The sequence below is a fragment of the Lepisosteus oculatus genome, chromosome 3 (assembly GCF_040954835.1).
Source record: "Lepisosteus oculatus isolate fLepOcu1 chromosome 3, fLepOcu1.hap2, whole genome shotgun sequence".
Lineage (NCBI taxonomy): Eukaryota > Metazoa > Chordata > Actinopteri > Semionotiformes > Lepisosteidae > Lepisosteus > Lepisosteus oculatus.
The window spans coordinates 28,596,228-28,624,219 of NC_090698.1; the positions used below are offsets into that span (position 1 = coordinate 28,596,228).

The window sequence follows — 27,992 nt, forward strand, 5'->3', positions numbered from 1 at the left end:
AGTATTTTGTAGAGCCACCTTTTGCAATTTCAATGTAGTATTTGTAATTCAGTAAAATGAGAAAACTTGTCAAGGGTTGGAATACATCTGTAAGACACCGTATAGTGCCTTCTGTATGGCTTTTAGGGATTGCAAATAATGGTTCATAAATGCATAGCAAACTATTAATTCTAAATTGTCAATTAAAACATGAGACCAGTAAGCTTTGTTCTAAAATATTATTAATCATTAATAGGGATCAGTTACTACATGAATAATTGACCACTTTGAATTTTCTTTGAATTCTGCAAACTGTAGAATTATTCTACTGTGATCTACATGCAAGAACCTTTGTTCCATACTGGACAGCTCTGCTCTCTGTGGGAATGCAGTGTGTGTGTGGGGGGGGCTCTGCTCTCTGTGGGAATGCAGTGTGTGTGTAGGGGGGGCTCTGCTCTCTGTGGGAATGCAGTGTGTGTGTGTGGGGGGGGCTCTGCTCTCTGTGGGAATGCAGTGTGTGGGGGGGGCTCTGCTCTCTGTGGGAATGCAGTGTGTGTGTGTGGGGGTCTCTGCTGTCTGTGGGAATGCAGTGTGTGTGTGTGGGGGGCTCTGCTCTCTGTGGGAATGCAGTGTGTGTGTGGGGGGGGCTCTGCTCTCTGTGGGAATGCAGTGTGTGTGTGGGGGGGGCTCTGCTCTCTGTGGGAATGCAGTGTGTGTGTGTGTGTGGGGGGGGCTCTGCTCTCTGTGGGAATGCAGTGTGTGTGTGTGGGGGGGGCTCTGCTCTCTGTGGGAATGCAGTGTGTGTGTGTGTGTGGGGGGGGCTCTGCTCTCTGTGGGAATGCAGTGTCTGTGTGTGTGGGGGGGCTCTGCTGTCTGTGGGAATGCAGTGTGTGTGTGGGGGGGGCTCTGCTCTCTGTGGGAATGCAGTGTGTGTGTGGGGGGGGCTCTGCTCTCTGTGGGAATGCAGTGTGTGTGTGTGTGGGGGCTCTGCTCTCTGTGGGAATGCAGTGTGTGTGTGTGTGGGGGCTCTGCTCTCTGTGGGAATGCAGTGTGTGTGTGTGTGGGGGCTCTGCTCTCTGTGGGAATGCAGTGTGTGTGTGTGTGAGGGCTCTGCTCTCTGTGGGAATGCAGTGTGTGTGTGTGGGGGGGGCTCTGCTCTCTGTGGGAATGCAGTGTGTGTGTGTGTGGGGAGGGCTCTGCTCTCTGTGGGAATGCAGTGTGTGTGTGTGTGGGGGGGGCTCTGCTCTCTGTGGGAATGCAGTGTGTGTGTGTGGGGGGGGCTCTGCTCTCTGTGGGAATGCAGTGTGTGTGTGTGTGAGGGCTCTGCTCTCTGTGGGAATGCAGTGTGTGTGTGTGAGGGCTCTGCTCTCTGTGGGAATGCAGTGTGTGTGTGTGGGGGGGGGCTCTGCTCTCTGTGGGAATGCAGTGTGTGTGTGGGGGGGGCTCTGCTCTCTGTGGGAATGCAGTGTGTGTGTGGGGGGGGCTCTGCTCTCTGTGGGAATGCAGTGTGTGTGTGGGGGGGGCTCTGCTGTCTGTGGGAATGCAGTGTGTGTGTGTGGGGGGCTCTGCTCTCTGTGGGAATGCAGTGTGTGTGTGGGGGGGGCTCTGCTGTCTGTGGGAATGCAGTGTGTGTGTGTGGGGGTCTCTGCTGTCTGTGGGAATGCAGTGTGTGTGTGTGGGGGGCTCTGCTCTCTGTGGGAATGCAGTGTGTGTGTGGGGGGGGCTCTGCTCTCTGTGGGAATGCAGTGTGTGTGTGTGGGGGCTCTGCTCTCTGTGGGAATGCAGTGTGTGTGTGTGTGTGGGGGGGGGGCTCTGCTCTCTGTGGGAATACTGTGTGTGTGTGTGTGTGTGTGGGGGGGGGGGGGGTTGGCTCACACGACTTTTTGGCAAGATTCTGTAATAGGCAAATGCCTGTACGGAGCACTCCCGCAGGAGCCTGAGCAACAGTGAGCCCAGAGCAAATGTCCAGCAAGAATGCTGAGATCTGTTTTGAACTGCAGAAATAGTTAAATGATAGAGCAATTTATTAATTAACATTGTTAAAATTTACTGTGGTAAGACATTTCAAAGATCCCAATTTTTGCATTTTCATTTACTTTTTTCTCCTGGATGGCATAAATGCGTCACATTTCATTCAGTTTACCTTATTTTAGTAGATTTTAGAAGAGCGTAGTTGCTACCTATCTTTGAACTAATGGGAGTGTGCTTCAACATTTTTTTAATGGTTTAAATACTGTAAAACGCATGCAGTGCTACTTAAGTTTTTTTTTCTGCTTTAAGAACTGTGAAGGACTATGGGTGAATCATGGTGTGATCGACAGAAGCACTTCTGTTCAAACTGTGAGGTTCAGGGTATGAAAAAATGTTCTAAAAGAAGAACAGGCCGTCTTGTTTCATGTATAAATTAAACATTTGGCGAACAAAAACTCTTAAGAAGTCAAGTCTTCCGGGGGGAAAAAAGTATTTTGGGTAAATGCTGCACTGTCCTCTAAATTGATTTAGCTGTCTTTAGTTTACCAAGGAGGAAAAGTACCTGAATACCATGTGCAGTGTTTTACCACCGAATTGACTCTGAATTTTAATTTAATCTTGTACTTATTGAATGTAGTATCACTATTGTATACTGAACTAGTCTGATCTAAGTGCATTTCTGTCATTTGTGTAAAAAACTATGAAGTAATTGGAAACATCATTCTTTACAAGACTTGAAGTGAAGTAGAAAATGCCTCCTGTTTAAAACCCGTTTTCTGTTTCTGTTTAATTACCACTTTCAGCTTCTAGGTTTTCATTGATGATACTGTAATTTAGGTGCATTATCCAGAACTGTGGTTCATTGTGTTATTGTACCTTGTCTTTTATAGTCACTGTTTTCAAATTTGAAATGCTAATTGTTTAGTTCTGCAGCATTGTTCATAAGTTCACAATTGGTCAAATCAGGGGGGACACGCATGAACTGAAATTGCGTTCTTGACCATAGGTCTTAACTGGAGGATTTTTTGTAGTGCAATACGTTCAGTGCATACAATAACTTCACAGGTCAAGATGTTATATGTTAGCCATTTCTTTCCATAATCCACATCATATGCCTTTAAAAAAAAAAAACAAGAAAAATGCAGAGTGTCTGGAGTGTTCCTGGAACCTGCTGTTTTATTGCGCTCTGTGTGCGTGAGAGTGTGTGCATGTGTGTTTCATTACGTGCCTGCTTCAAGAGGCTGCAGTTAGATTGGCAAATCTTCTTATTGCAGGCAAATCGTGTTTGCTGACTGGATTAAAAGATTTCCAAGTGTAAGGAAAGAACGCTTAAATGTGCCTTAGAATGTGTGTACAAGTTGTGCAGAAAAAAGAAAATGTGGTTTTGATTTATTCAGCTTAGTTGTAGGTTAAATATGTTTCTCCCCATATTACAGATGAGCAGATTCAGTTCCTTTTGCAGTTTTGCTTGCTTTATTAGCTAAGCACTTCTGCTCTGATATCTTTCAGTTATAAGCCTGAATCTTGAAGAAAAATGTTGCAACTGCCTGAGTTGAAGAATGGAGTGTCTAAGCTAATACTGCAGGCTAATCATCTAAACAGAGCAAATTGTTGTGTTAAATGAAGAGAAGTTAATTGAGTACTGATCATTGAAAACTCAGAAAAAAAATATCTAGGCTAATGCAACCCAGGGGCTTTACTTTTCAAACTAAACATAGCAAAGAATTCTCAGTCTGACTCAATCATTAAATTATTCTAATTTTAGAGCAGTGGGAACATCTTTTTAACCTTAAATAAGGTTTTTCCTATTTTCATTTTAGCAGAAGTCGTTTTTAGAGTCCTAAACTCAGCAATGTTTGATGCAGTTCTGTGCAGTATTTAGGCTTTACTTTTTAGATTAGGTAATTAGCACTTTTTGCAAATGCCCTTTCTTTAGTCGACATCTTAGGTAGAAGTGTTCCTAAGAAATATAGATATCCGCTTATATGGTGCATCAATTCAAGGTGCATTATTTAATAAAACCAAGACAGGTTTACAGTTACTTATACAGTAAATTAAGCAGAATTAAAAGTTTCAGTATGAAAGTGATCTTTAAGAACAGATTTCAAAGTGTTGATTGACTTGCAAGATCTAAATCAGTGTTTAATGAGGATGATTTCAGCCTTGGATCACCAGATCAGAGAGGTGTCTCAATGTTCAGAACCTTGTTTTGGGGACTAAAAGAAGGCTGGAGTTCAAAGAGTACAATGAGATTTAGGTGTATATGGAGTTAACAGTATTTAATGAGGCAAACCATTTAAAGTCTTAAAGTTGCTCAACAATATTTGAATGTTATTGTGAAATTCACTGCAAATGCAATGAAATTAAAACAGGTGATTTATGGTCATGCATTTTAGTTTAAACTAAGATCTGCGAAGCTGGCCTCTGAACCAGTTGAACAAGAACATGTTTAGATACCAGCAGTGAACCTCTGAAAAGATGCATCAGATTGGGAGAGATGTAAACGGTTAAGATGGAAAAAACAGCCTCATTCGTAGTGTTAAAAACATAGCCTCCTAACACAAGGTTGAGAACAAAGATGATATCAGAATTCCTGACCTGAGTACTTGTAATAATTTTGGGAACATCACTTCTTATTATCTATGAAGTGTGTCTGGGCAGATGGTGCATGATTAACCTTAAGCTTTGTTCAAACATAAATTTAATCAACAGCAGCATACAAATAAAAACTGATACCATACCCATGAAGAAAATGACCTAATGGTAACATAGTTACTAAAAAAAAATGGAACCAAGAACAATGCCCTGTGGGACACCTTCTAAGCTATGCGTTATTATTAACAGTACCTAAGACACCACTGAGGCCCTGCAGGTCAGGAGTATTAAAATTAACCATAGTCAGAAGTCATGGGAAGATCATTAGTAACCCTAACAATCTGTTTCTGTACCATGTATTGACCTGAACCCAAACTGAGATGACAGCTTATTTGCAAGGTAAGTGATTTGCAGATAGCATACTCAAAAACACCAAACAACAACTTGTTCTAATGCTTTTGCCAAACTGGTTAGGTACAATATTGGCCAATATATACTGAGATGGCTGGAGTCTTAATTTGGGCTTTTTTAACAGATGGATAATATTTGCAAGTTAAAGAGCTTAGGGAACATTTCCGTGTCTTAATGCATAACAACGGGACATTAATTATCCATCCCTTTCTTGTTACCACTCTCTTGCAGTTTTTAAAATTTGAAATTGTCCGTCGTCCAACACCTAGGACCGAAAGACAGAAAGTGTCCGGGAAGTGCTTTACCATAATTGCCTTTGTATAATTTCATCTGACATGTTGTGCTTTAAATATTCTAAATATAAATACACAGTAAAAAAAATACATACTATTTAGACAATGGATACATAGTTTGTAAGTGCAATCCAAATGCCATCAAATTATTTTTTGAAGTAAATTACCTCCATAACGTGGTGTAACAGCACGTATTTGTGATATAAATTGAGAGAGGTCAGTATTTGACATGATTCGTATGAGCAAGACTGGAGAAATAGAACTGGTGCAAGAAATCAAGTTTAAATATACAGTACAGCCAGCAGCCATATCACCCTGCAACTCACAACTGGCAACCCACTGAAGCTAAGCAGGTGTGAACCTGATCAGTACCTGGAAGGGAGACGTCCTGGGAAAAACTAAGGTTGCAGCTGGAAGAGGTATTAGTGGGGCCAGCAGGGGGCGCTAATGCCCCAGTATAGTGACGGGGACACTATACTGTAAACAGGCGCCGTCCTTCGGATGAGATGTAAAACCAAGGACCTGACTCTATGTGGTCATTAAAAAGCCCAGGGTGTTTCTCGAAAAGAGAAGGGGTGTAACCCCGGCGTCCTGGCCAAATTTCCAATCATGGCCTCCTAATAATCCTCATCTATGAATTGGCTACATTACTCTGCTCTCCTTCCCACTGATAGCTGATGTGTGGTGAGCGTTCTGGTGCACTATGGCTGCCGTCGCATAGATGCTGCACGTTGGTGGTGGTGGAGGGGAGTCTCCATTACCTGTAAAGCGCTTTGAGTGGAATGTCCAGAAAAGCGCTATATAAGTGTAAGCAATAATAATGTAAGCAATAATAATACTCATGAAAACAAAATACAGTGATTATTTGGAAAAGACAAATGGACAAGTGGAAAAGACAAGTGGCTATAAATGGCACTGCACCAGACTTCTGTCACTGAATAAAAAAGTGTAAAGAAGTTTAAACTTCTATACTGCTGTGAGCATAGTATCATTCAGTGTTGAATGAAAGCAGTTATCTTAAGACTTTTTTTGATTGTCTTTTTTATGGAACAGTGATGTACATTTTGTATGAATGGCAAGTGCAAGCAAGTACATCTTTGATGATTCCAAGGAACGGGGAGTGGAATTAAAAATAATATTTAGTGACGAGTTCAGTTAGTTCAGATCTGCAGCTGAGCAGAATTAGGAAATTCTGCATGGAATTCTTCAGTTGCACTAAGCATGAGATAAATTAGAACTGGAACCACATTTTTAGATGGACAAAAAGATAGAAAAGGGTTTTTATAAATGGCTAATAAGTAATTATAATGAAGGAATTTAAGCGATGATAATGAATTGTGGGAAAAAAAAGAATTCAAGGTCTTAAATTAATGAAACACCTTGGGTTTGAAAACCCATCCCATTTTCTGTCAAGGATAGGATTCATATGTGGAGGTTAGTGTGCAGAGCTGTATCAATGTGCATGTTGCAAAGGAACAATTATAGCTGAGTTAGAGCTGAAAAGGGGAAATAAACAAAAGGAAAATGCAACAGTTTGACTGTGGTGTCACCTTCAGATGGGTGAAGGAGAGAGGAAGAGAGCAGAAGAATTAATTAAAGGGATAGGGAGGGCGAGATATGAGTAGTAGAGAAGATGAAAATGGAACTAACAAGTTGGATATCTAGGTGATGAAATCTTGTGTAAGTATGGAAGACGGCAGTCTATAAATGCTGGGACAATATGTGAACCAATTTAAAGTTTAAGTTTGTCTTGTGATCCCCATCTTCTTTAAACCTTTGTGAACTGACAAAAAAAGATTGGAAAACTCATGCTTGAAAGAGGTGAAATGTTGAACTGTTGGCTTTGCCAAATTTTGTCACTGCTGTGATAGCTGTATATGTACATACACGGATATATGGTGGTAAGGCTACAAGTATTTTTGACAATGTACATTTTCCTTTGCTGTACATTGACTAACTGTGGGGGAAAAGACATCTTACCTTGATTTTTTACTTTTGTTACTGTTCGTGCACCATTTTTTCTGTATAAAGTAATTTTAAAGTTCCCAAACCTCTTCAAACTACAATGTGTCCACTGAACTGGTAGTATGCTGAAGAGCTGCACATTCCCTGTAGAGGGAGACATTGCTTTATGTTTCTTACGAGGCTTTCCATACTCTTATTACTACTGATAATAGAGAAATAAAAGCAAAAATAAAACGTCTCAAATGCCACTTTAAAAGTTGAAAGACAATTTCTGTTTTTGCCTTTACTTTAGTTAAATGGAGGGGAAGAATAGTTGAGAATAGGCGTGTACTTGTGGAGGATAAGCGGATAATACAGAGAGTGATATAAACAAAAATGTTGATTTCCACATGACTCTAGAAACATTCACAATAGGCACTTGGATTTATTTTCACAGAGCTGCTTTGTGGAGACTATGACTGCTTCCTTATTGCGGCTCAGAAAACCATCTGCTCAGCTGTCATATTTATAGAAACGATGCTAGGAAACACACTTTTGTATTGCTTGAGCACACAAAGAAAAAAAATCAGTTGACTAATAGCTTAAAGAATGACTTCACCATCATAACTGATGGGAGGAAATCATGTTCAGCTTCTGCATTAAAAGTAACATTTTCTGCAGTGTTAGTGTAACATTGACACAGACTCAGCACTTGTGATTCTCATAATACTACAATGCACTATAGCACCCCTTGACCTGGAAAATCAGTCCCTTAAGACATCAGTTTGTAAAGATTTGGAACATATACTGTAAGTTATGATCACTTTACTAAGTTAAATCAGTATCCAGGTACTGCAGTGGCACAGTGGTTAGCATTGCTGACTTGCAGCATTGAGGCCCTTGGTTCAGTTCCTGGGCTGCTATCTGCTTGGAGTTTATATGTTCTCCCCATGTTCGTGTGGCTCTCCTCCGGGTGCTTCAGTTTCCTCCCACTGCCCAAAGACATACTTAATTGGCTTCTGGGAAAATTGACTCTGGTGTGAGTGTCATGTCTGCCTTGCGACCCGTTTGCTTGCCAGGATAGGTTTTGACTCCCTTACAACCCTGAATTGGAAGAAGTGGTTAGAAAATGGATAGATGCATTAAGTCAGTAACGGTCAGCTTTGGTGCTTTGAGAACTTGGGGCATGTATATATTTTTTTACATCTCTTAATTACATAATTGCACAAATAGCAACATTGTTCCAAGTGTTTAGAAGCTGACGATTTGAGGGTGACTATAAAACCCACTGGATTGTGGCTCTCCAGGACCAGAACTGATTATTTCTGCACTAAAGACTCTTCACCTGGAAGGGAAAGTCAGTGGTGAAGTTTCACAGTTCTATATTATCCATTAGAAGGGATTTGTGTGCTTGAAGTGCACATAAAATTAAGTTTCAAATTATTTTTGTACATATGTTACTTATACCATTTTGTGTATTTGGGCTTGAATGTCTTTTAAATGAAAGTGTTTGTTTGGAGATGGTGGCATGGTATTTTTTTTCCATGTTTTTCCTCAAATTAATTTGGTCTTCAGCAGGGCCATGTGAAGAATGTGTGTCACATACACTGTGCGTGCTTTAGCCATACCAGTTAGTCTAGCCTTGAGATACTCAAATGTACTGTCTCTGCTTTAGATTTTTCCATAGCAGCTGTCTCACATCCTCACCTTGCAGCTTGTTGCTATATTAGTATCGGGTGTAGTAAGCTGCCAAATTAAAGGTACTTTTTCGCCCTCCCCTTTGGGCCTAATTCCTGTCTCGAGTTGCCAGGGAAACGGAGGCCAGCGATTGGCAGAAAGTTCAGGAGCGGATTTGTGCCATTGGTTGATACTGATGCCTTGATAAAAATAGACGAGAAGGCTGCCTAACCTTGTAATTTACATTCAAAGGCTTTAAGACATGGACGGAACCCAAGTTACTACAACTTATTAGATTTGATTTAAAATATATATAGAATGACACTTATCAGGTATTTTCTAACAGAATTCTAATATTGGGTGTTTTTCAAGCATGGTATCTATCAAAGAATACGTGATAGATGATTTCAGAGAAAGCATGTACCAGCACTATAAGGCTATTGAAGAAGTCTTTGAAGAGCACCATTTATATGCAGCTTTTCATCATTCTTCAGAAAAAGCTTACTTTTTTAAACAAGGTAGGTAATGCACTAAAATCTTGTGGCATGTTTTTTTTACATATTCTTCAATTTTCAAAGTGATAATTACAATAAGGCAAGTCTAGTGAAGTACACTACATATGACCGCTAAACCTGAGTGGAGGATTTGTTACCATCTCTACATTGGAAACCTTTACAACATACTTGTCCGTGTGAAAGTGCTTTTTTTGCATTCCTCTTGTAGGTCCTTTTCCACTATTCAGTTTTGCTTGGGATGCACATCATCTCACAGCAGAATGTATTGTCTGGGAATGCAGCTGTTAAAATAAAAATAAAAAATTGGAAATGTGTATTACTGTAAAATATAGATATCTAAAATAATATAGAGAAACACTTGTTTGACAAGTGGTATGTATGCTCTTCGGCATAAGGCTTGTGCAAATGTTGCCAGTTCTCTTTTTAAGTACTGAGTATGTGACTAGAACTTGGGATACATTCAGTCATTAAAGCTAATCATAAAAAAAACAGTTGTACAGTAAGTCTGTAAATCTTGATTTTATAGAGCCTCCTTATTTGTATGCATGAATGAAGAAGCCCTTCTAAAAACTTGTGTGATGGAGTCTTATAAACTGTATTAGGGTAATACATGTTTAAATAATTTATATTCTAATCTTCTATAAATATTATTAACCTATTACTTACTGCCTATTTCCTTCGTCCGTATAATCTTTTTTTAACTCTATACGCCGTACACTGTAAATCGTAGGATTAGTTTGGTTAAAAAAAGTACATTTTGAAGTTTACTAAATCGTGTGGACGCAGGCTGTGCCAGTGATGCTTGTTCTACACATTGGTAGTATTCCTTTTTTGAAACAAATTATTACCTAGTGAACAAACAGAACATCGAGGTAGGCTCCTGTGCAGTATTTCGAGTACAGTGTGGCCTTTAAAATCCAAACCCTATGCTAATTGCTAAAGTATAAAAGGGCTAACTGATTCGTATTTTCATTGCTCTTGAAGGTACATGGAAAGGAAAGTGTAGAATTTTAAAATCTTTTAAAGAAATCTGCTAAGGATAAAATCTGCTTTTCACCTCTTATCCTTTTGGCAATGGACTATAGTACACTATTACTTATAGTACTGCACAGAATGTCTTGAACCTTTGAACACTTGGCAGAATCAGGTGCTACAGATGGAGAGTTGGATTTCTGCTATGGTAAATGACATTTGAGCTTTTTTCAAGTGTTTCAATTCTTAAGGCCCATGTGTTTTTAACATATTGTCTCTGAGCAGTTGGATGGACTTGTTTTGGCTCTTTATTTCTCCATTACTGGCAGTTACTAAGCAGGGATCGGGAGATTTAAAAAAAAAATGAAATTGCTCAAGTTGTCAGTTGCTAATATTTCCTTTCAGGCTTTCATGATAAAGGGCACCACGAGGTCAGTTTCTTCTAATCTTGCTAGCGCTTCCGGTGGGAAGAAGCCAACCAATTCCCTTATGACACTAAAATGACCTGGATGGCTTTTTTATTCCAAAGCGTGAGGCGATATGATCATGAGTGAGGCTAAATGATGGTCATTTTGCTTTGAATGGGAAATAAATTGTATAACAAGAAGTGGTGTTAGCTAGGAAATCCTGCCATTGTTGTCTTGGGTGAAATTGGTACCAGGTCACATCTGTGTATTATTTGGTTTTAAAGCTTTAGTTTGACAGCTTCTCCAGAATGTGAAGAAAAAGGCCATGTTTGTACGTACCCTTGTGCCATCTGTGCGAACTCGTGTACAGATGGAAAGTAAGATGAGAATGTGATGTTAACTGATGCGGTTGAAGGAGTGGCTTGACCGTCAGACTGTCCTGTATGAAAAGGATTAATAGTTGCGCCAGCCTTAAGGTTGAGGCCAAGTGATCACAGCGATACCCTTTGTGTATTTGATCTCCTGTTGCATGTACAGTATTTCGGCGAAATTGTGTACCTGATAGGTCCAAACGTGTCTGTCATTTTCTGTATGTCACCTAATCCAGTACTGCTGGTGCCAGATGTATCAAGTCATCCCCTGTTACCAAGAAGCAATTTAATATCATCCCACCTCCTGTCACTGGTGTAGTAAAAAAAAATGATTTGCAGTTGGAAGTGTCAAATGTCCCCCTCACCACCAAAAGAACTAAGGATTTGTGGGACCACAGTATATCAGTTCTCCAGAAGGGTTCTATGCCAAGTGCTTAAGGTATTTAAAAGATTTGCAATTGCATTTCCAATTAAAACATTTTGTAGTTTACCAAGCTTCTGCTTTTTAGCATCATGGGACCTTGGTAAATGCTGTAGAGTGCCATAGCTAGAGCATGACTGAGACCTGCCTTACAGCTACAGAAAAAGGTGACCAGTAATGATAAATGCTTGTGTGTTTCTGTTTTCCACCAACCAGTCATCTTATCGGTCCAAAATAGCATTGTACTGTTTGTCTTGGTTCTTAATGTCGGGGATTTCTTTGGATGTTTTTAGTTTCCTTCCGTTGAGATTGTAAATCTGTACTTTATGTAGCTGAGCCTGATAGAGCAATAAAACACCAAAATACTGCTGAATTGAAATGTATGCTCCCTAAAACACAGAACTGCCCGCTTTTTCCAAGAACACACACTAAAAGACTTTTCCCAAAAGTGCTTAATTTCTGAATAATAGCATTCTGATTGACACTCTTGTTGAAGGCTATCATGATGCACAAGGCCAAAACACTAGATGTAGATAATTCATTTATTATTTTTATTTGGTGTTTTATAGGAGTCATATTATGTCTTAGGTCACTCCTGCTCATTATAGTAAAACAGATATGTTTTTTTCTGTAGTGCAGAGAATAATAATCTCTGTATCTGTTCATTGGTCAGATCAAGCTAGTAGGAATGATTTGTTTGCATCTAATAATTAAAACAAAAATTTGAAAAATAAATAATTATAGAAGTGGAAATGGGTTCAGTTGCTGATTAAGAGAAGGTACAGAAGACATCCATTTTACTTGAGCAAAATATTTACAATTTACTTAAGTTAATTGTTAAAAAACACTAGATTTTATTAGTGTACTTATAATAGTTTCAATTATGAAAAAAATATTTTAATGATTATTGAAATGGCATGATATTCTAGCTCGGTCAGAAGTGCAGTTTTTTCTTAGTTATTTGAAAAGGGAAGGAAAACCTTTCAACAGTGGTTCGGCTTTCAGTTGTTTGAAATTGTACAGTTGATGAATGAGTTTCATAGTGATATTTCTGAGAGAGACAGGCCTTTAAAATAAAACCAGGCAGGAAACAGTTTAGAAAAAGCTTTCTAAGTAGTCAATTGAGTTTCTTAGAACTTGGAAGCAGAAGATTTTTGGCAGAATTACACGAGTGTTGAATTCCTCCCACTGTGTGAAAGGCTAAACCTCTGAGATTTGCAAGCGTGTCACTTCTTTGATAATTCCACAGTTCTTTACTTTTCCTGTTATAATAGCTTTGTGAATTGGATGCTGTTAGTTTTTAGATCTGAGAATTTTGTGATCATGCTCTTGGACTATTGGAATATATTAAGAGTGATTTTAAAATACACATGATAGCTTTTATACTCTTCCAATTTTCACTACTGTTTCATTTGCCCTTTTATGGTTCTCTGCCCATTCCTGGAAATAAAAGTAATAGTTGTATCTTGGAACATATTCTTTTACAAAACAGGTTTCTGTTATAAGACAGGTCTAAAGTAATCTTAAGCTGAGCACTGTACAAAGAGATGGACTGTCAATAAAATGGATCTCTGCAGATCTTGGTGTAAGATGGTGCAGAACAAAAAACCTGCTGTTTAAACTGAGATAGCTTTTATACAGTGCAGTACTGATAAGAGCTACAAGATGGCGCAATTGTCATTTCTATCTGATATTTAAAAACATTTTTCAAGACATTCAATGTATTGCTTTTTTTTACTAAAGCAGTCTTGTATTTATCAAGTCTCTGTTTCTATTCTGCCTGTATGACAAGTGGGAGATGGAGAATGGGGTAAAACTATAGTAATGAAATGGTCTTTATGCCTCCAACGGGAAAATTATATTGAAGTCTGTGAATGGTTAAATCTAGGGGAAAAAATGAATACGGATCAATTATAAAGTAACAACATTATGTGTAAGTTTCGGTAATATACTGTGTTGAACACTGTGGTGTATTTGAATAAGTACAATCCATGGCTGTTGCAGTGCACACAGAGTCTGAGGTTGGGCAGGGGGGCACATGAAGAAAAACGCTGCCAGATCAGGCTAAACTGCTGTATTTTTTTTACTAAAAAGCAAATGAGGTTCACATGGTAGTACTTTGCTAACTAATGTTGTCATTCCAAAAAAAACACTGGAAAAAAATTAATTTAAAATAATAAAAGCTGTCACTTTTTTTCTTTCAAAAACTTGGCTAAGTAGGGCCTCAGGAAAGGAGTACTTACAGCTCTTAAACAGGGAAACCATTCATAGCTTTAATATTTCAAACATTAACTCCCACAATTTCTTTCTTTGAAGAACACTCCAGTTAAATGCCTCTCCCAAGGAAAATGAAGCACATGTCCGGACTTAGATGTTTAGTGTACACACCTGGAGAGCTTAGATCTCAAGTATCAACTCCAAACTGGCAACAGCTCAGAATTACTGTCGGTTTTCATAGCTGTACGATCAAATACAGATTAATTTGGAAGGTTGGTGCCTTGCTTCTGTGAATAGTTAACTAGCTCGTCTCTGTAGTTAATTTATTATTGATTGAAGTTGTTACCCCCAAAAAATGTGTTTAATAGAACACAGAATGAATGTGAAATCAAAATCCATCTAATAATGCAGTACTTCTGTTGTGTGATAAATGTGTGCTGTCTTTAAAAAAATATTTAGGTATATTGTTGATTCTAATTTTGTTTCATAACTATTCTTGTCTTGTGGGAATATTTTGTTGTGCAGTTTTCAGAGGGTGTATACAATGTGACCTCAAAGCTAAATGTGAGTAGATGCTAGAATTATGACAGGGCACAGTCTTGACAAGTTCTCTTGACTCTGCCCTAAACAGCAGACAGTACAAATGCTGTTGACATAGGCTCAAAAGCCAACAGGGGGAGTTTGTTTTCTGATTAAATATTAATTGATCACATTGCATCCCGTGATCCTTGGCCCATGAAGTCTTTTTTTTCCCTTTTCTTTCCATTTTCAGCACTGTTGGATCTCACCGAGCAGTTTTCCCCACCTGAATTAGCTCCACCCATTCTGGTGAAATTAGTGGAAGCCATTGAGAGGAAAGGTAAGAGGTCTGATGGTAATGAGGAGACATTGCTGTTGGCTTCCTGATGGTTTTCTTTGCTGAGCTTTTGTAAAAATACTCAACGACAGCCATTTTTAGCTTACAGGCATTCTAATAACAGATTATTATAATGGTCAAATTACTATAATTAAAATTAAACTGCAGCACGCTGGCATATAGTTAGCATTTCTGCCTCGCAGTGCTGGGTCCCTGGGTTCATTTCTTGGGGATCACCTCCTTGGGGTCTCCCCATATCTGCACGGATTTCCTCTCACAGTCCGAAGACATACTGATTTACAGGTACATAGGCCAAGATAATGATTGGCCTATCTACCTGTATAGTTCTAAATTAAAGGGTAATCCTATACTGTTTTGGTATATTTTTTGGCACTTGTTCTTTAAAAGCCTGTGCTTGTGTTTGTAATAAAAGGACAAATCTAAGAAGATTCATGCTTAGTAGTCAATCCAACATGTTTCTTCTGCATGTTGTCTTCTGCAGGTTTGGATTGTCCCACCCTTTATAGAAACTTTGGCTCATGTAGTGGACTTGAAATCAGGCAATGCTTTGAAAGTGGTAAGTATTGCCATAAAAAAACTTTAATGGCAAATTTATGTAAGTTTATAAACTTTCTCTTGCATGTTATTATTCTGAGACTTGTAGTATGGTGTGTATTTTGGATAAATTAGCATTTTTAATTTAAGTTTAAAACTTGAAATATAGATGTTCTGCCACTTTTTGGCTACAGTATATGTGGGCTAATACCAAGTTTCACCAGAGGATGGTGTTATGTTGCACTCATATTTCTCTTTGCCACTTTTTGAAACACAAGCCCTTTATAACTTTCTTGATGAAAAACATTTCATACATAAAACCAGTAGTATTTTATCCTTTAACTGTTCTTTTATTTTAAAAATACATTCAACCTGGGATTGAGTTTTTTTCCTTAGTTTCTGATTATTGTAGAAATATAATTTTTCGTTTTGGTCTACAAATATTTCCAGGCTCCATCCCTGTTATTTCTGTAATATTAATGTGGATTCACATGTTCGTTTTTTTCATGGTTTGGTTATTGTAACAGTCTCTAAAACTACACTTATGTTGCGATATGTTCAGAATCCTGACAAATCAAACGCAAGTGATCACATCACTCCTACTTTAGTGTCCTCGCACTGGTTTAATGTTAAAATGCTCTACATGATATCGCTCCACAGTAGCTGATCTTTTATTTGTTTTTATATCAGGACACTATGTTCTTTTTAAGTGGTGTAAAGTACTTTGAAATAACTGCTTTTAAATGTGTTGGATAAACTTTATTATTGTGAAATGTACTAAGCCTAATGTTCAACTCCTTATAGCATGTTTCTTTTAGATTACATCTCTTACCCTCTGTTATTTCTTAATGAAGGTCAATAAAGCAAAAGGTCAGCTACTTTAAAAAATGGAGGTGCTTACTCTTATCACATGTGCTCTTGTTCTTAGTGTATGTTTCAGAAAGCTAGGCAGATAAGGTGCAATATGAAACAGGGTTGTTTTCATATAAATATTTTTTGTTAAATATGCCTGAATCCAGATTCCAGACTGTTTTACACCTCAGGTATTTTAAAAGTATTGCCTGAAACAAAAGCTGTTTCAAGTGTGTTGTGGTCATGATGAAGTGTTAAATGTAGACTTACACAGAGATTCTTGCATGGTCTGTGCTGACTGGGGAATATGTTTATTTTGTGCATTTGTGACCTATTAATATATTATAAATTAGTGCCAGCAACAGCATAGGTGTTGCGTGACAATGGACTTGAATATTCCTTTCCAGTATTTTATATTCCAAGACTGAGTTTCTTGAAAAGCGCCTGTAAATTGTTTATAAGCTGTTTAAGAATGGAAGGAAACCTGTAGCATCTCCTAGATGATATGACAAACCCCGTCAGTATTCTTATTTTACTGTTCCGTAAAATGCATTTAACCAGAAAATCTGATAAAATGAGTTCTGTAAAATGAGATTGCAAAACAGACTAGATGGACCAGTTGGCCACCTCGTCTTTAACCTTATGTTCTTATGAGCAATTTGTTTTCTGCAGTCTTAATGACCAGCTTGCTGGAAGACTTAAAAGCACCTTTCCTCTCTAGTTTTGATTGATACATAGCGGGTAGTTTGTGTTTGCATATGTTAAATGTAACAGATGGGCAAGCAGGTTAAATGGGGGAATGTGCATCAAAGTGGAACTATTCTTTGAACAAGACTGAGTGAGTAATCAAAATGTCATGAAAAAGCTAATTAGTTGACATACCTGTTGTTCCAGCAGATCCTTGTGCCGTAGACTTGGATCAGTTTGACCTGCAGACCTTGTGTGATGGCCTCCGAAGGTACCTTCAGGATCTGCCCCATCCTGTTGTACCAGTCTCTGTTTACAGTGAAATGGTACATGTAGCCCAAGGTAAGATGGCGAAGTAGTAGGATTGTAAGTACAACTAAAACTTCTGCTTCAGCCTTCAGTTGGTAGAGCCACGGGGTACCTGTAACTTTGCGAAATCTTAAGTTGTTTCTAAATTCAGCAGGTTGCTGCTGCGAGCCAGCAATTGATTCTACAACCTTAAAGCATTATGTAACTAAACTTATAGCAGCCAGGGCTGTTGCCAACACATTTACTTTAGGGAATACCTGCATCCATACTTTTAGGAAGTACAATGGTTTCTGTTTATTGCATAATGAACAATGTGTATATGTATAATAATTAGTATGATTTCTGAAAGTGAATAAATGTATTAAATCATTTAAGTTCAAATCTGGTCTATAATTATCAGTGAGGAGAGTCAGACATGAAGAAATGTTAATTTGATCGCTTTTTGTGACAGATTTCTTAATTTAAAATTGGCTATTTTTACAACAATGTATTACTTTAACTTTCCAGCAGATGACAAAACACATAGACAATCATTTCATCTGTAGTGAGGATTATAGTTAAACATTATCCAAAAAAAGCATGTGGAATAAATCCCTCAGCCTTATCTGTGTGAAGCTCATGTACATTGTGTCCTAAACAGGTTGCACCAAAACATGTGACTGTGGTTTGTATATCCGTGTATGTAAACCCTGTTCATGCTCTCTGGCTTATAAAATGAAAAAGAACAGACTTTTCTTGCAAGTGTTCAGACTTGTTAACCTGTCACATGGTCAGAAACAGGATACTGTGGTTAATGGCAACTAAAAAGAGCATGAGGGTGTTTGAAATCTATCTACAGCATCTGAAACTGTCCAATCATTTGCGAGTGTACACTGAGCATAGACCTATAGAATCACCTTTTGTGTATCTTGTGGTTAAAACCAATAACATGCACAATTTTCCATCTGGCGCAAGCAGTCATTTTGTTCGAGCAAAAGTAAGTTTACAAGTCTATATCTTTGCAAGGCAATGATGCATTTTAGTTACGTCATTATTGAAGATTTTTTTTCCTTGCAAGAGAACACTTAAGACTTGCATGTCATGGAAGTGATATCTACAGTGACCTCTCTCTTTATCACTACTTGCAGAGGTGCATAACCCAGAAGAGTGTGCTCTGTTGCTGAGGAGAATTGTCCAGTCACCTAATGTGCCTCATCAGTATTGGCTCACACTTCAGTATCTGATCAAGCATTTCTGCAGAGTTTGTCAAAATACTGGCAAAAATCTGCTTAGTGCAAGAGTTCTTGGAGACGTTTTTAGCCCTCTGGTTTTCAGACACCAAGCAGCAAGGTAAGTTGTTTGCTTTTAAAAGTGGTCTCTTACGAGGGTTTTGGGCAGTGTTTAGTTTATATCTGTTTTGCTGGTGCCGTATATGTTCATATGTCAGTAACAGTTCAGTTAATAAAACTTTGCTACACATCAATTAAGTGTCTGAAAATATATTAAGATTTACAGGGCAGTTTTATTTATTTGGCTTTAACGATTAGTTAATCCTGCTGCAGTTTTTCTTTCCAATGCCAAGATTATCTGTTATTTATATAATCTTTGTCAAATTTGCCTTTTTAATAGCTGTGATGCTAGCCCAGAATACCACATAAGGATCATAGAAGTCTTTATCACCAGTGAATGGAATGAAAGTCAGGCTGCTCCAGGTAAGTTGAAAATGAAAATCATATTTACAAAGCAGTATTCGATTACTGGCTTAGAACTACTTGTTCTATTGCTTGTTTTATATGCTATTTGGATTTTTCTTTTCAGAGTGGTCTGTTTTTTCTTTTGAATGGTTGCGTGAGGTTTCCGTATTACACAGAGGAAAAGAAAAATGTATAGACCCTTGAGATCATTTTAAATGAGTCTCCTAAAAAGAGACAGTTTTGTTTTTGTGTTTATACATCAAGTAAACTTCTGTATCTGCAGATTCCAAAAGGTGGCACTGTTCTTAGTAGCTTTATGAGCAGCAGGGTCTGGATAATTCTGCTGCTGCAGCTTCACTGCATTGAAGGCAGCGCCATTTTTCAACCCAGCTACAGTACACTCTGAAATGAATGAAACAACTTTATGTAAAGCCAGAAATTGTACACATTACAGGACAACTGTGTCCATCTTGCTTGCTAGGAGGAGCGTGCTTGCTTTTGTGAAGTGATTGTGAAAGCTGTTGTGTCTTAGCTTTCTTGGATCTTGTGTTTTTGCCAGTGTGGCCAAAATATCATTTGTTTGTTCAGTTGTCTTGATGTTGGAAGATGGAAAAGAATTAAAAATCTGCTGGCAAGTGCAAGCAGTATTTACCAAAAGCTGAAAATGAGTATTTCAATTATTTTAATTGCTATGTTAAACAGAGTAGATGATATGTAATCTGTTCTCTTGCACTGTCATTCGGGTTTCTCTGGTACTTTCCTGATCTAAGTGCAAAGACTTGAGTGTGGATGCTTTTTTAGATTCAGTCATGGCTCTGTTTATGAGAGACTCTATAAGAAGCCGTATTATTTGTGAGTTGTTCTGCTTATAGTTTCTTTCAGAGAAACTCCTGTGAAATGTTGTGTTTTACATTTTCACTTAGCTTTTTGCTTATGCTTTGCATTTTTGTAATTTGCCAGTTATTGGCTTTTGGTCGTTTAAATTTAGGCTTTCAGTTCGGTTTGATGTTTCCTCCCCTTTTGACTTTCTTTTTGTATTTGTTTTTATTGTTGGTCCCCCAATTAACAACATTTTAGTAACATCAACTATTAGCAAAATCACAAATCAAACTGCTAATGTTTTATCTTGCACTCACAGTGGTTGTTTATATTAATTTTTTATATCTTAGGTATTTTTAAATTCTTCAGTTCTTAAACACATTTCAGGTTATCTACTAGATCACTCAAATTTTATTTTATATAAAGGCAATGTTTAAATTTTCTTTAAATTGGGATATTATATATAAAACCTTCCTGTTAACAGGAAATGTCAGTGGTTGCCAATCATGAGAAAAAGTTTTAGTTATACAGGAAACCTGGCTTGAATCTGTGGTTAGAGTGAGTTTCCTGTGTAAGATTAATAGATTTATGTCTCAAGGTACGTAACAAATGACTTTTACTTAAGTTTTCCCATATAAACCAAATTATCTTTACATTTACCTTTACATTTCGAATCAAAATATATAGAAGTGTCATATAGAAGAGTGATAAAAGGTACAGATTTCTGTTATTAAGTTTTTTCTTAAGTTTGTAATGGGTAATTTTACATGAAGATAATGGCAGTAAAATGATTTGATTGGATTTGTCTTTTATCTGCTCTGTTTTTGCATGTTTCATTTGTCTGAGAAGTTACTTTTGTTTTATGGGAATTTGTTGTAGCTGTGTAACAGTATTCTTTTCTCCCAGTCTTATGTAGCTGCAGTTATCCAAGTTATATACTCTAGCAAAGCCTTGTATTATACCCAAGATTGTGTCTGCTTTGACTTTAATTCTAGTAATACTACATCCAATAAATGAAAATTGAAGGTATTTGTACTGTTTAATGGTTTCAGTGATTGTTCTTTGGTAAATCTATTGAGTCTTTGAAACAGGTTTTGCTTTTGAATTCAGAATCTGAATGTTATTGACATAAAATGAACCTCAAGTCCAGAACCTATAAAAAGCCCAATAAATGTTAATTTAATTAGTATAATTACAGCTAAGCATTTAAAGAAATATAAAGCCATATCACCCTGCAACTCACAACTGGCAACCCACTGAAGCTAAGCAGGTGTGAGCCTGGTCAGTACATGGATGGGTACTAAGGTTGCTGCTGGAAGAGGTGTTAGTGGGGCCAGCAGGGGGCGCTCACCCTGTGGTCCATGTGGGTCCTAATGCCCCAGTATAGTGATGGGGACACTATACTGTAAACAGGTGCCGTCCTTCGGATGAGATATAAAACCGAGGTCCTGACTCTCTGTGGTCGTTAAAAATCCCAGGGTGTTTCTCGAAAAGAGTAGGGATGTAACCCCGGCGTCCTGTCCAAATTTCCCATTGGCCCTTACCAATCATGGCCTCCTAATAGTCCCCATCTATGAATTGGCTTCATTAACTCTCGGCGCACTATGGCTGCCGTCGCATCATCTAGGTGGATGCTGCACATTGGTGGTGGTGGAGGGGAGACCCCATTACCTGTAAAGCGCTTTGAGTGGAGTGTCCAGAAAAGCACTATATAAGTATAAACAATTATTAATTATTATTATTATTATAAATGTATCGTAACACATGGCTAATCTGCTAATCTGCTGTTCCTTTAAGTTTTATTTAATTTGAATGTACTGTACTGTTACAGTGCTTCAAATACAAAATGTCATTTCTATGTAGCAAAACGAGGACCAGCTCCAGTTTTTTTCCAGTTAGAGCTACACTGCAAAATTCAGGGAGCTTTTGAAACATAAAGAGGACTCTCTGTATGAACTGCAGGGTCTGTTGGTGTTTAAGCATTTTATTACCTGTTAGGGCCTATTTATAACGTTTTCTGGCATTAACTGCACTCAGCTGTTACTGACCCGCACCTGTACTCTGATCTGGGAAAGGGAGACAGGACATGAAGAGCTCTTTACTGTGTTAGGCATCTAGGAGAGGTGGAAGAACTTAACAAGGAAAGCTTTGATTCATTTTTTTTTTTGCTGAAGTAGCCAGGCTCTTTCCTGTTCGTGCCGAGTAAAGGCGATTTGTTTGACTTTTAAGAACTTTCTTAATCTGATATATGCACCTTTTACAGGGTGTGCGTTCATGTTTTAAACATGTATTTGAGTGTATATATAAATCACCATATGTGTGTGCGGATTGCACTACTTGCTCATTTGCTGGCTATTTTTAGAACGTACCCTTACGCTTTTATTGGGTCGCAATCCGAAAGTCTTTTCTACAGTGAAAACTTGTGAGGTGATGACAGCTTTCACTTTAACACACTTTGATTCCCTCCCCCTGCTAGCGCCTACCTCCCCCACTTAAAATCCCCTGCTCAGCAAATATTTGAACCTGTGTGAGTTAATCATAAGACAGAGATCTCTATCAACAGTTAGGAGACGTGCAAGTCCTTCTCTGTACACTCTGGGCTGACACCAGGTTCACACTTGTAATCATTAACTTTCAGACCAGTCTTCGGAAGCCTCCACGCAGCCAGTTTTGAAGGTTTATATCATAACTCAAGGAGCAGGACCTGCAGTCTCTTGCACGTAGCACCTGCTGTGTTACTGGATTATAGTGTTTTAATTAGAAGCACTTTGGTTGCCTATTAAGAACTACAGAACCCTGTTCCAGATTTCTTCAGCAAACCTGGGGAAATAGCACTTGGATCTACTTTTCATTGCTTGACACTTTTTGGGGAGTGATTATGCCTTTCTTCAGAACAGAAAAGTGGTATTGATCCTTTGACATTTTTGTGAAAATAACCTCAAAAGATGCATAACTTGCAAAGTAAGTATGCGTGTTCATTCTGAGTAAAGGTTTTAAGAGTTTTTCCTTGTTTAATTACATAGATATTGCAATACGATCAGAAAATAACTTGTCAGTTGTCTTCCGCGTTAGAGCAAGCTAGCCTGGTTTTAGTTATAGATCCTGCCGGTGGATCTGTCTTGGAATAGCCTTTTTGAAATACCCTTAAGGGATTTCAAATTCTTTACGTACCTTGTTATATTGAGGGGGGGCATGGTTCCTGATGCTTACTGTTAACTACCATACTTTTTTTGTTACAGTGTATAAATTTTCCAGTTTTTAAGTATTATACCAACAGATGTTTGTGTACCTACAGTGCTTGTGGTGTATATATTTTTCATTTGGTGAACATGACTATAGAATGTTGTAATCAGCATACGGTCAACATTACAATTTGAATATATAGAACCTACATGTTTTCCAATATGGTATGGGATATTTTCCCACTTAATGAATTATGTATGTTGGTCGTGACCCACTGATCTCTTCAGATTTTATGATTTTTAGAAGGCTCTCTGTTTTTTTTTTGCAGAATTAAGACGTCTGTTTATTTTTTTTAGTACAAAATAATTTTCTTTAAAATGTTATATAATGTGTCTACACAGCTAATTTTTTTTTAATTAAGTCTTTTCTGGGGAGGTCCTTATAAGGCGGAAGTGACTAAATATGTGAGTTTTACCTCGTTTGATAAGAATACTTATCAATATTCTAAACTTCAACATTGAGGATACTTCTAAAATAATTTTACATGTTCTGATTAGGTGGTCTTTTAAATGATAGAGTGGAAGGAATAAAAAACAAGCTGGCAATACATTTCCCCATTCAGTGCATGTATATATTGATCAGCCTGTTCTTTAACATGTCATTAATGTTTGCAGTGTAACAGTAAGTAGTGTTAACTATATGCTTGTGCTGTTGATGGATGTTGTAAGAAATGCAAGCATTTCTGACTGAATAAAGGTTTCCACCATTACATGTGAGTGTTTTGGCGAGGTAAAAGAACAGATTAAATGTTCCTTTCGCTCTCTCTGTGAATTTTTGAATGTACAGTGAGCTATTTTTGTGCACTCGACTTCTTTGTACTGGTCCACTGGATTTGAAAACTGTCACGCTCAAGGATTACAGTAGTATTTTAAAGCCTAGAACTGACCTGGCTGCCCATTAGACGTAGAAGCCTACGTGCTGCGGCACATCAGCTTTTGTCCGCGTGCCAGCACTGGGACTGAGAGAAGCAGCATGCAGTCACAGGCAGAGGGAGAGAGAGGCTAAAGCTGGGCCGACGTGTTCTTTCTCCCTCCTCTCTGAAGAAACGTTTCAGCGGTTATTTGTATATGCATGCAGGATGGCCACCGTGCCACATTCTTGGGTTCTGCCTCCGGTGCTTTGCTTTGCATGCAGTTTTACATAAGGCTCTTAAAAAGGCTGGAAAAAAAAAGTAGTGTGCTTTTTAAATGACATCATTGTTCAGAGGAAATGAAAGATGCAGCAGGCAGTGAAACGGGAGTGGTCTGGTGACAATCCTCCGGCTCTATTGGCTGAGGTATGTGATGTAATGTATTACAGTGCAGAGGTCTATAGCTTTTAAAATGAATTCCAAGACACCATTACAAAGAAACAGTGATTCTTTTCTTGTTACTGTACCTGACTGGTGATACTTTTGATACCAATGTACAACACGGTTTGGAATATGGAAGATTTTGAAATAGAATGTCCACGATCTGAGCTGAGTTATGGGACAGAGCTCTTGTTTTACATAGAAATGGATCCTCCAGGTAACACTGCAGTGTTAAAGAATGCCTTTCCTGGCAACTCTTTGTTCCCTCTTGGAGCTGAAGCAATTTATCTTAAACTATAGGCTGTTAAAATACCTTTTAGGAAAAGTTTTTTGTTAACCCCAATCTGTATCTTGTTTTTATTGTTTTTGAAAGTCTTAAAATTATTATTGCTTCTTGGTTTAGGTGGTGTAGTAGCATATGTACAAGTGTTTGAATGTTTGTGTACATTGTAGCATTTTGATATTGTGTGCCTAAGCTTTGAATTGTTGTATTTAACCACTGGTAGGTGTGTACTGCACCAGTGACCCCTTGCAACAAGGCAGAATGATTTCAGACAAAGGAGAAGAGATTACTGGGTTAAAAATACCTTCGGATTATTATTTCCTCCTGTGTTCAAAAAGATTTGGCTTGCTAATGGCGTGCTAATTCAGTCATTTTATATTTAATTAGTTTTGACCTGCCATATGAATATGCTGTACAAAATTTTAAAAAATAAACCTGTGTTAATAAAATACTTTTTTTCATCTTTCATGATCTGATCCGGTTCTAGCACATTCCAGTGAACCAGTTAGGAGCAGTGCTGTATCTGCTGTGGCACAGAGCAATTCATTTTTGGATGCTTAGCTGAAAATTACCTTATGTGAGATTTCTACTAAACAGATTTGCAGTTTTGTGCAAATTGTCCTGCAGAATGGTGGAGATAAGCAGTTTGTTTTAATTGGGCAGCAGATGTATTCCTTGGAATGTTTGCTGGCTGCATTGCTCTCCGGATCCAAGATAGTGAAAGAGTGGTCACATTTTTTATTCAATGAAACACAATAATTTCTTCTGACTTACTGTTTTTATAGCTGTTTCACTATTGGAGAGCAGTAACATTCTTTCAAACTGATTAAATCAAGTGGAAAGAAGCTGGCTGGAGATGGGTGGGGGGGGGGGGGAGTCTTTGAAACTGCTGCAGATGTTTTATTTCATGCAATTGCTTGAAGATGGGTATCTCTTTTGTGGACAGAAGCATTAAATTCATGCTGCTTTCTATTTCTGTAAAATCAAGCCCTTGCACTTTTCCACAAACCTTGCATCTACGGCTATTGTCGCATCACCGTTGTTAAGTGCATGATGCCACTGAGGAAATACCATGCATTGCAAGAGTGACAGATAATTTCTAAACCATTTTAATGCGTTATGTCCTCTATTAAATCCACTTTCAGTAACACTTTGTGAGCTTGAGGCCTCTTTTTAAGCAGAACTTTTTACGCAGTGTTTTAGAAAGTGGAATCCATTAAAATTTCAGGGGGTATCTTAATTTAAGACATTTTTCTTCTTTTTGTCTTCCAAACAGCACTGCCTCCAAAACCGCCGAAGCCTGCCCCTGTCACAAACAACGGTATGAACAACAACATGTCTCTACAAGACGCTGAATGGTACTGGGGAGATATTTCAAGGTAAGTCAGCCTAAATTGCAGTTTTATGCTGAATCCAGTTTTCCTGTTTCTCTTTGAATTGGAGATCTGAGCCACATCTGCTGCTGCTTTTTACTAGCAGGCTTCCCAAAAATTAGGAAAAGATCCAAAAGGACAGAAAAGGTAATAAGCAGAGTGAGGAAGTAATGTGAATTGGCAAGGTGATGAAAGAAATCCAGAACAAAAAAAGTTTTGTCTTTTTACAGTGTTCTTGCCAGGGCTATGCCACTCTGAGAATGCAGGGACCTAAATGAAAACTAATGAATCACTAGAGAAATATTCATTGGACTTCATGATAAAAATGTAGAATATTTTTATGTCTAACAATGAATTAAATGCATGTTTTAATGAGACAGGAGTCATGGGCTTAATGTGCTCAAGTTGAATCAAACTATATTGCAGAAATGCCTCTTCTTTTTTAACTTTTTTCCTTTCTAGCTTAATTAAATGCATTTCAAGGAATACTAAATTTGTACTTATACCTTGCCAAGCCAGATTGCTGTAAATAGCAGATTTGAGCTTTAAGCTTAAGGGATATAGTCATAGCTAAACCTATAAATAGAATGTTGAACTATTTAATAAACCGTTATAGGGATAGATCTTATAGAATGTTTTTTCTAAGCTCTTAAGGACCCAAGTTTCAGTCTGTTGTATGAGCTCTTGTGGGTAAATCATTAAAAGTGAATTAGTGCTATCTTGGCATGTTAGCTTAGCAGAAGGAATTAATTGTCCTACACAAAAGGTTAGCATACACATTCGATTTGGTGGGTTTAAGTTATGTTTAGATTTGTTCTTATCAGTTTTGAACAGCATATGTTGACTTAAAGAATGTCCTGATGTTATTTATTAACATTACAGGGAGGAAGTCAATGAAAAGCTGAGAGATACAGCTGATGGTACGTTTTTGGTGCGAGATGCCTCTACGAAAATGCATGGAGACTACACACTGACATTGAGGTAATTGTTGTTTATCAATCACAAATCCAAAAGGTTATTTGTAAGTTCTGAAAAAAATCTAATGGTCGCTTTCACTTAATTTACAGGAAAGGAGGCAACAACAAGCTTATTAAAATCTTCCATCGGGATGGGAAGTATGGTTTCTCTGATCCCCTGACTTTCAACTCTGTGGTCGAGCTTATAAACCACTACCGCCATGAGTCGTTGGCCCAGTACAATCCCAAACTCGATGTGAAACTGCTTTATCCAGTGTCTAAACACCAGCAGGTAAATGTCTACGTTTCACTTGGTAGATACAATCTTTTAGTTGTGTAAAAAGGGGCAAGCCCACAGTAGCCTACTGAAAATATTCACAAAATAATTGTTTATTCAATTATTAACAGGTTTCTGAGTGGTTACCAAAATTATATTTATAGCTTCAGTGGTATTTGGGTTCCAGTAACTTAAATAATTGCTAGTTGAAAAGCAGCATGACCTAAAAAAAACAGAAGCATGTTCAAATAGCTTTAAAACAATGTTTTATTCCCTGTTAGATTAGTAAATAATATGGTATGAATCTCATTCTGTATGTGCAGACATTTGTAACCCATTAGTGGTATATTGACAGCATTCCCTTTCTCTCTGTTGTACAGGATCAGGTGGTGAAAGAAGACAACGTTGAAGCAGTTGGTAAGAAGCTGCATGAGTATCACCAGCAGTACCAGGAAAAGAATAAAGAATATGATCGACTTTATGAAGAATATACACGAACTTCACAGGTAAGATAGCAGAATGTGTTTTAGTAAAATTGTACTAAATTGGCAGGACAGTAACTTATCATGCACTGACATTATATGCAGAAATGTTAACAGGTTGTTTTCCATGTTTTAAATAAATTGTTCTTTTTAAGTCTGTGGAAGGAGAATTAGGTTGTTTTGGAAAACATATTGAGTCTTGGGGATATCATGTGGAGTGTTCTAACGTTTGGCATCTTTTTGTTTGCTTTTATTAGGAAATTCAAATGAAAAGGACAGCAATTGAAGCCTTTAATGAAACGATCAAAATATTTGAAGAGCAGTGCCAAACACAAGAGCGGTACAGCAAAGAATACATTGAGAAATTCAGAAGAGAGGGAAATGAGAAAGAAATCCAGAGGTAACTGAAACTGATAGAACCTTTTCATCATTTAAGCAGGAGTTAATTATTAACACATAAAAAAACCGTGATCAGATAAGTGTATTTTTACCATTAATGATACTTAACAGAAGTTTCACCCATCTGTTTCCTTGAATGGTGGATGCAATATTTCCAAGATGAG

General features: G+C 37.9%; 1 protein-coding gene across 4 annotated transcripts in view; it reads left to right on the plus strand.

The window, feature by feature from the left end:
* The window catches only part of pik3r1 (phosphoinositide-3-kinase, regulatory subunit 1 (alpha)), a 46,259-nt gene that overhangs the window by 14,852 nt on the left and 3,415 nt on the right, over window positions 1-27,992 (plus strand). For 2 of the 4 annotated variants that reach the window (XM_015337669.2, XM_015337679.2), the window contains exons 3-12: window positions 14,546-14,632; window positions 15,132-15,206; window positions 16,931-17,065; window positions 18,160-18,361; window positions 18,641-18,723; window positions 25,618-25,720; window positions 26,597-26,695; window positions 26,782-26,962; window positions 27,328-27,453; window positions 27,687-27,829. In XM_015337669.2, coding sequence (XP_015193155.1) covers window positions 14,546-14,632; window positions 15,132-15,206; window positions 16,931-17,065; window positions 18,160-18,361; window positions 18,641-18,723; window positions 25,618-25,720; window positions 26,597-26,695; window positions 26,782-26,962; window positions 27,328-27,453; window positions 27,687-27,829 — 1,234 coding nt within the window. Of the gene's footprint in view, window positions 1-9,131; window positions 9,389-14,545; window positions 14,633-15,131; window positions 15,207-16,930; window positions 17,066-18,159; window positions 18,362-18,640; window positions 18,724-25,617; window positions 25,721-26,596; window positions 26,696-26,781; window positions 26,963-27,327; window positions 27,454-27,686; window positions 27,830-27,992 lie in introns of those variants that run through there. The other 2 variants (XM_069187107.1, XM_015337687.2) reach the window with 2 other exon arrangements.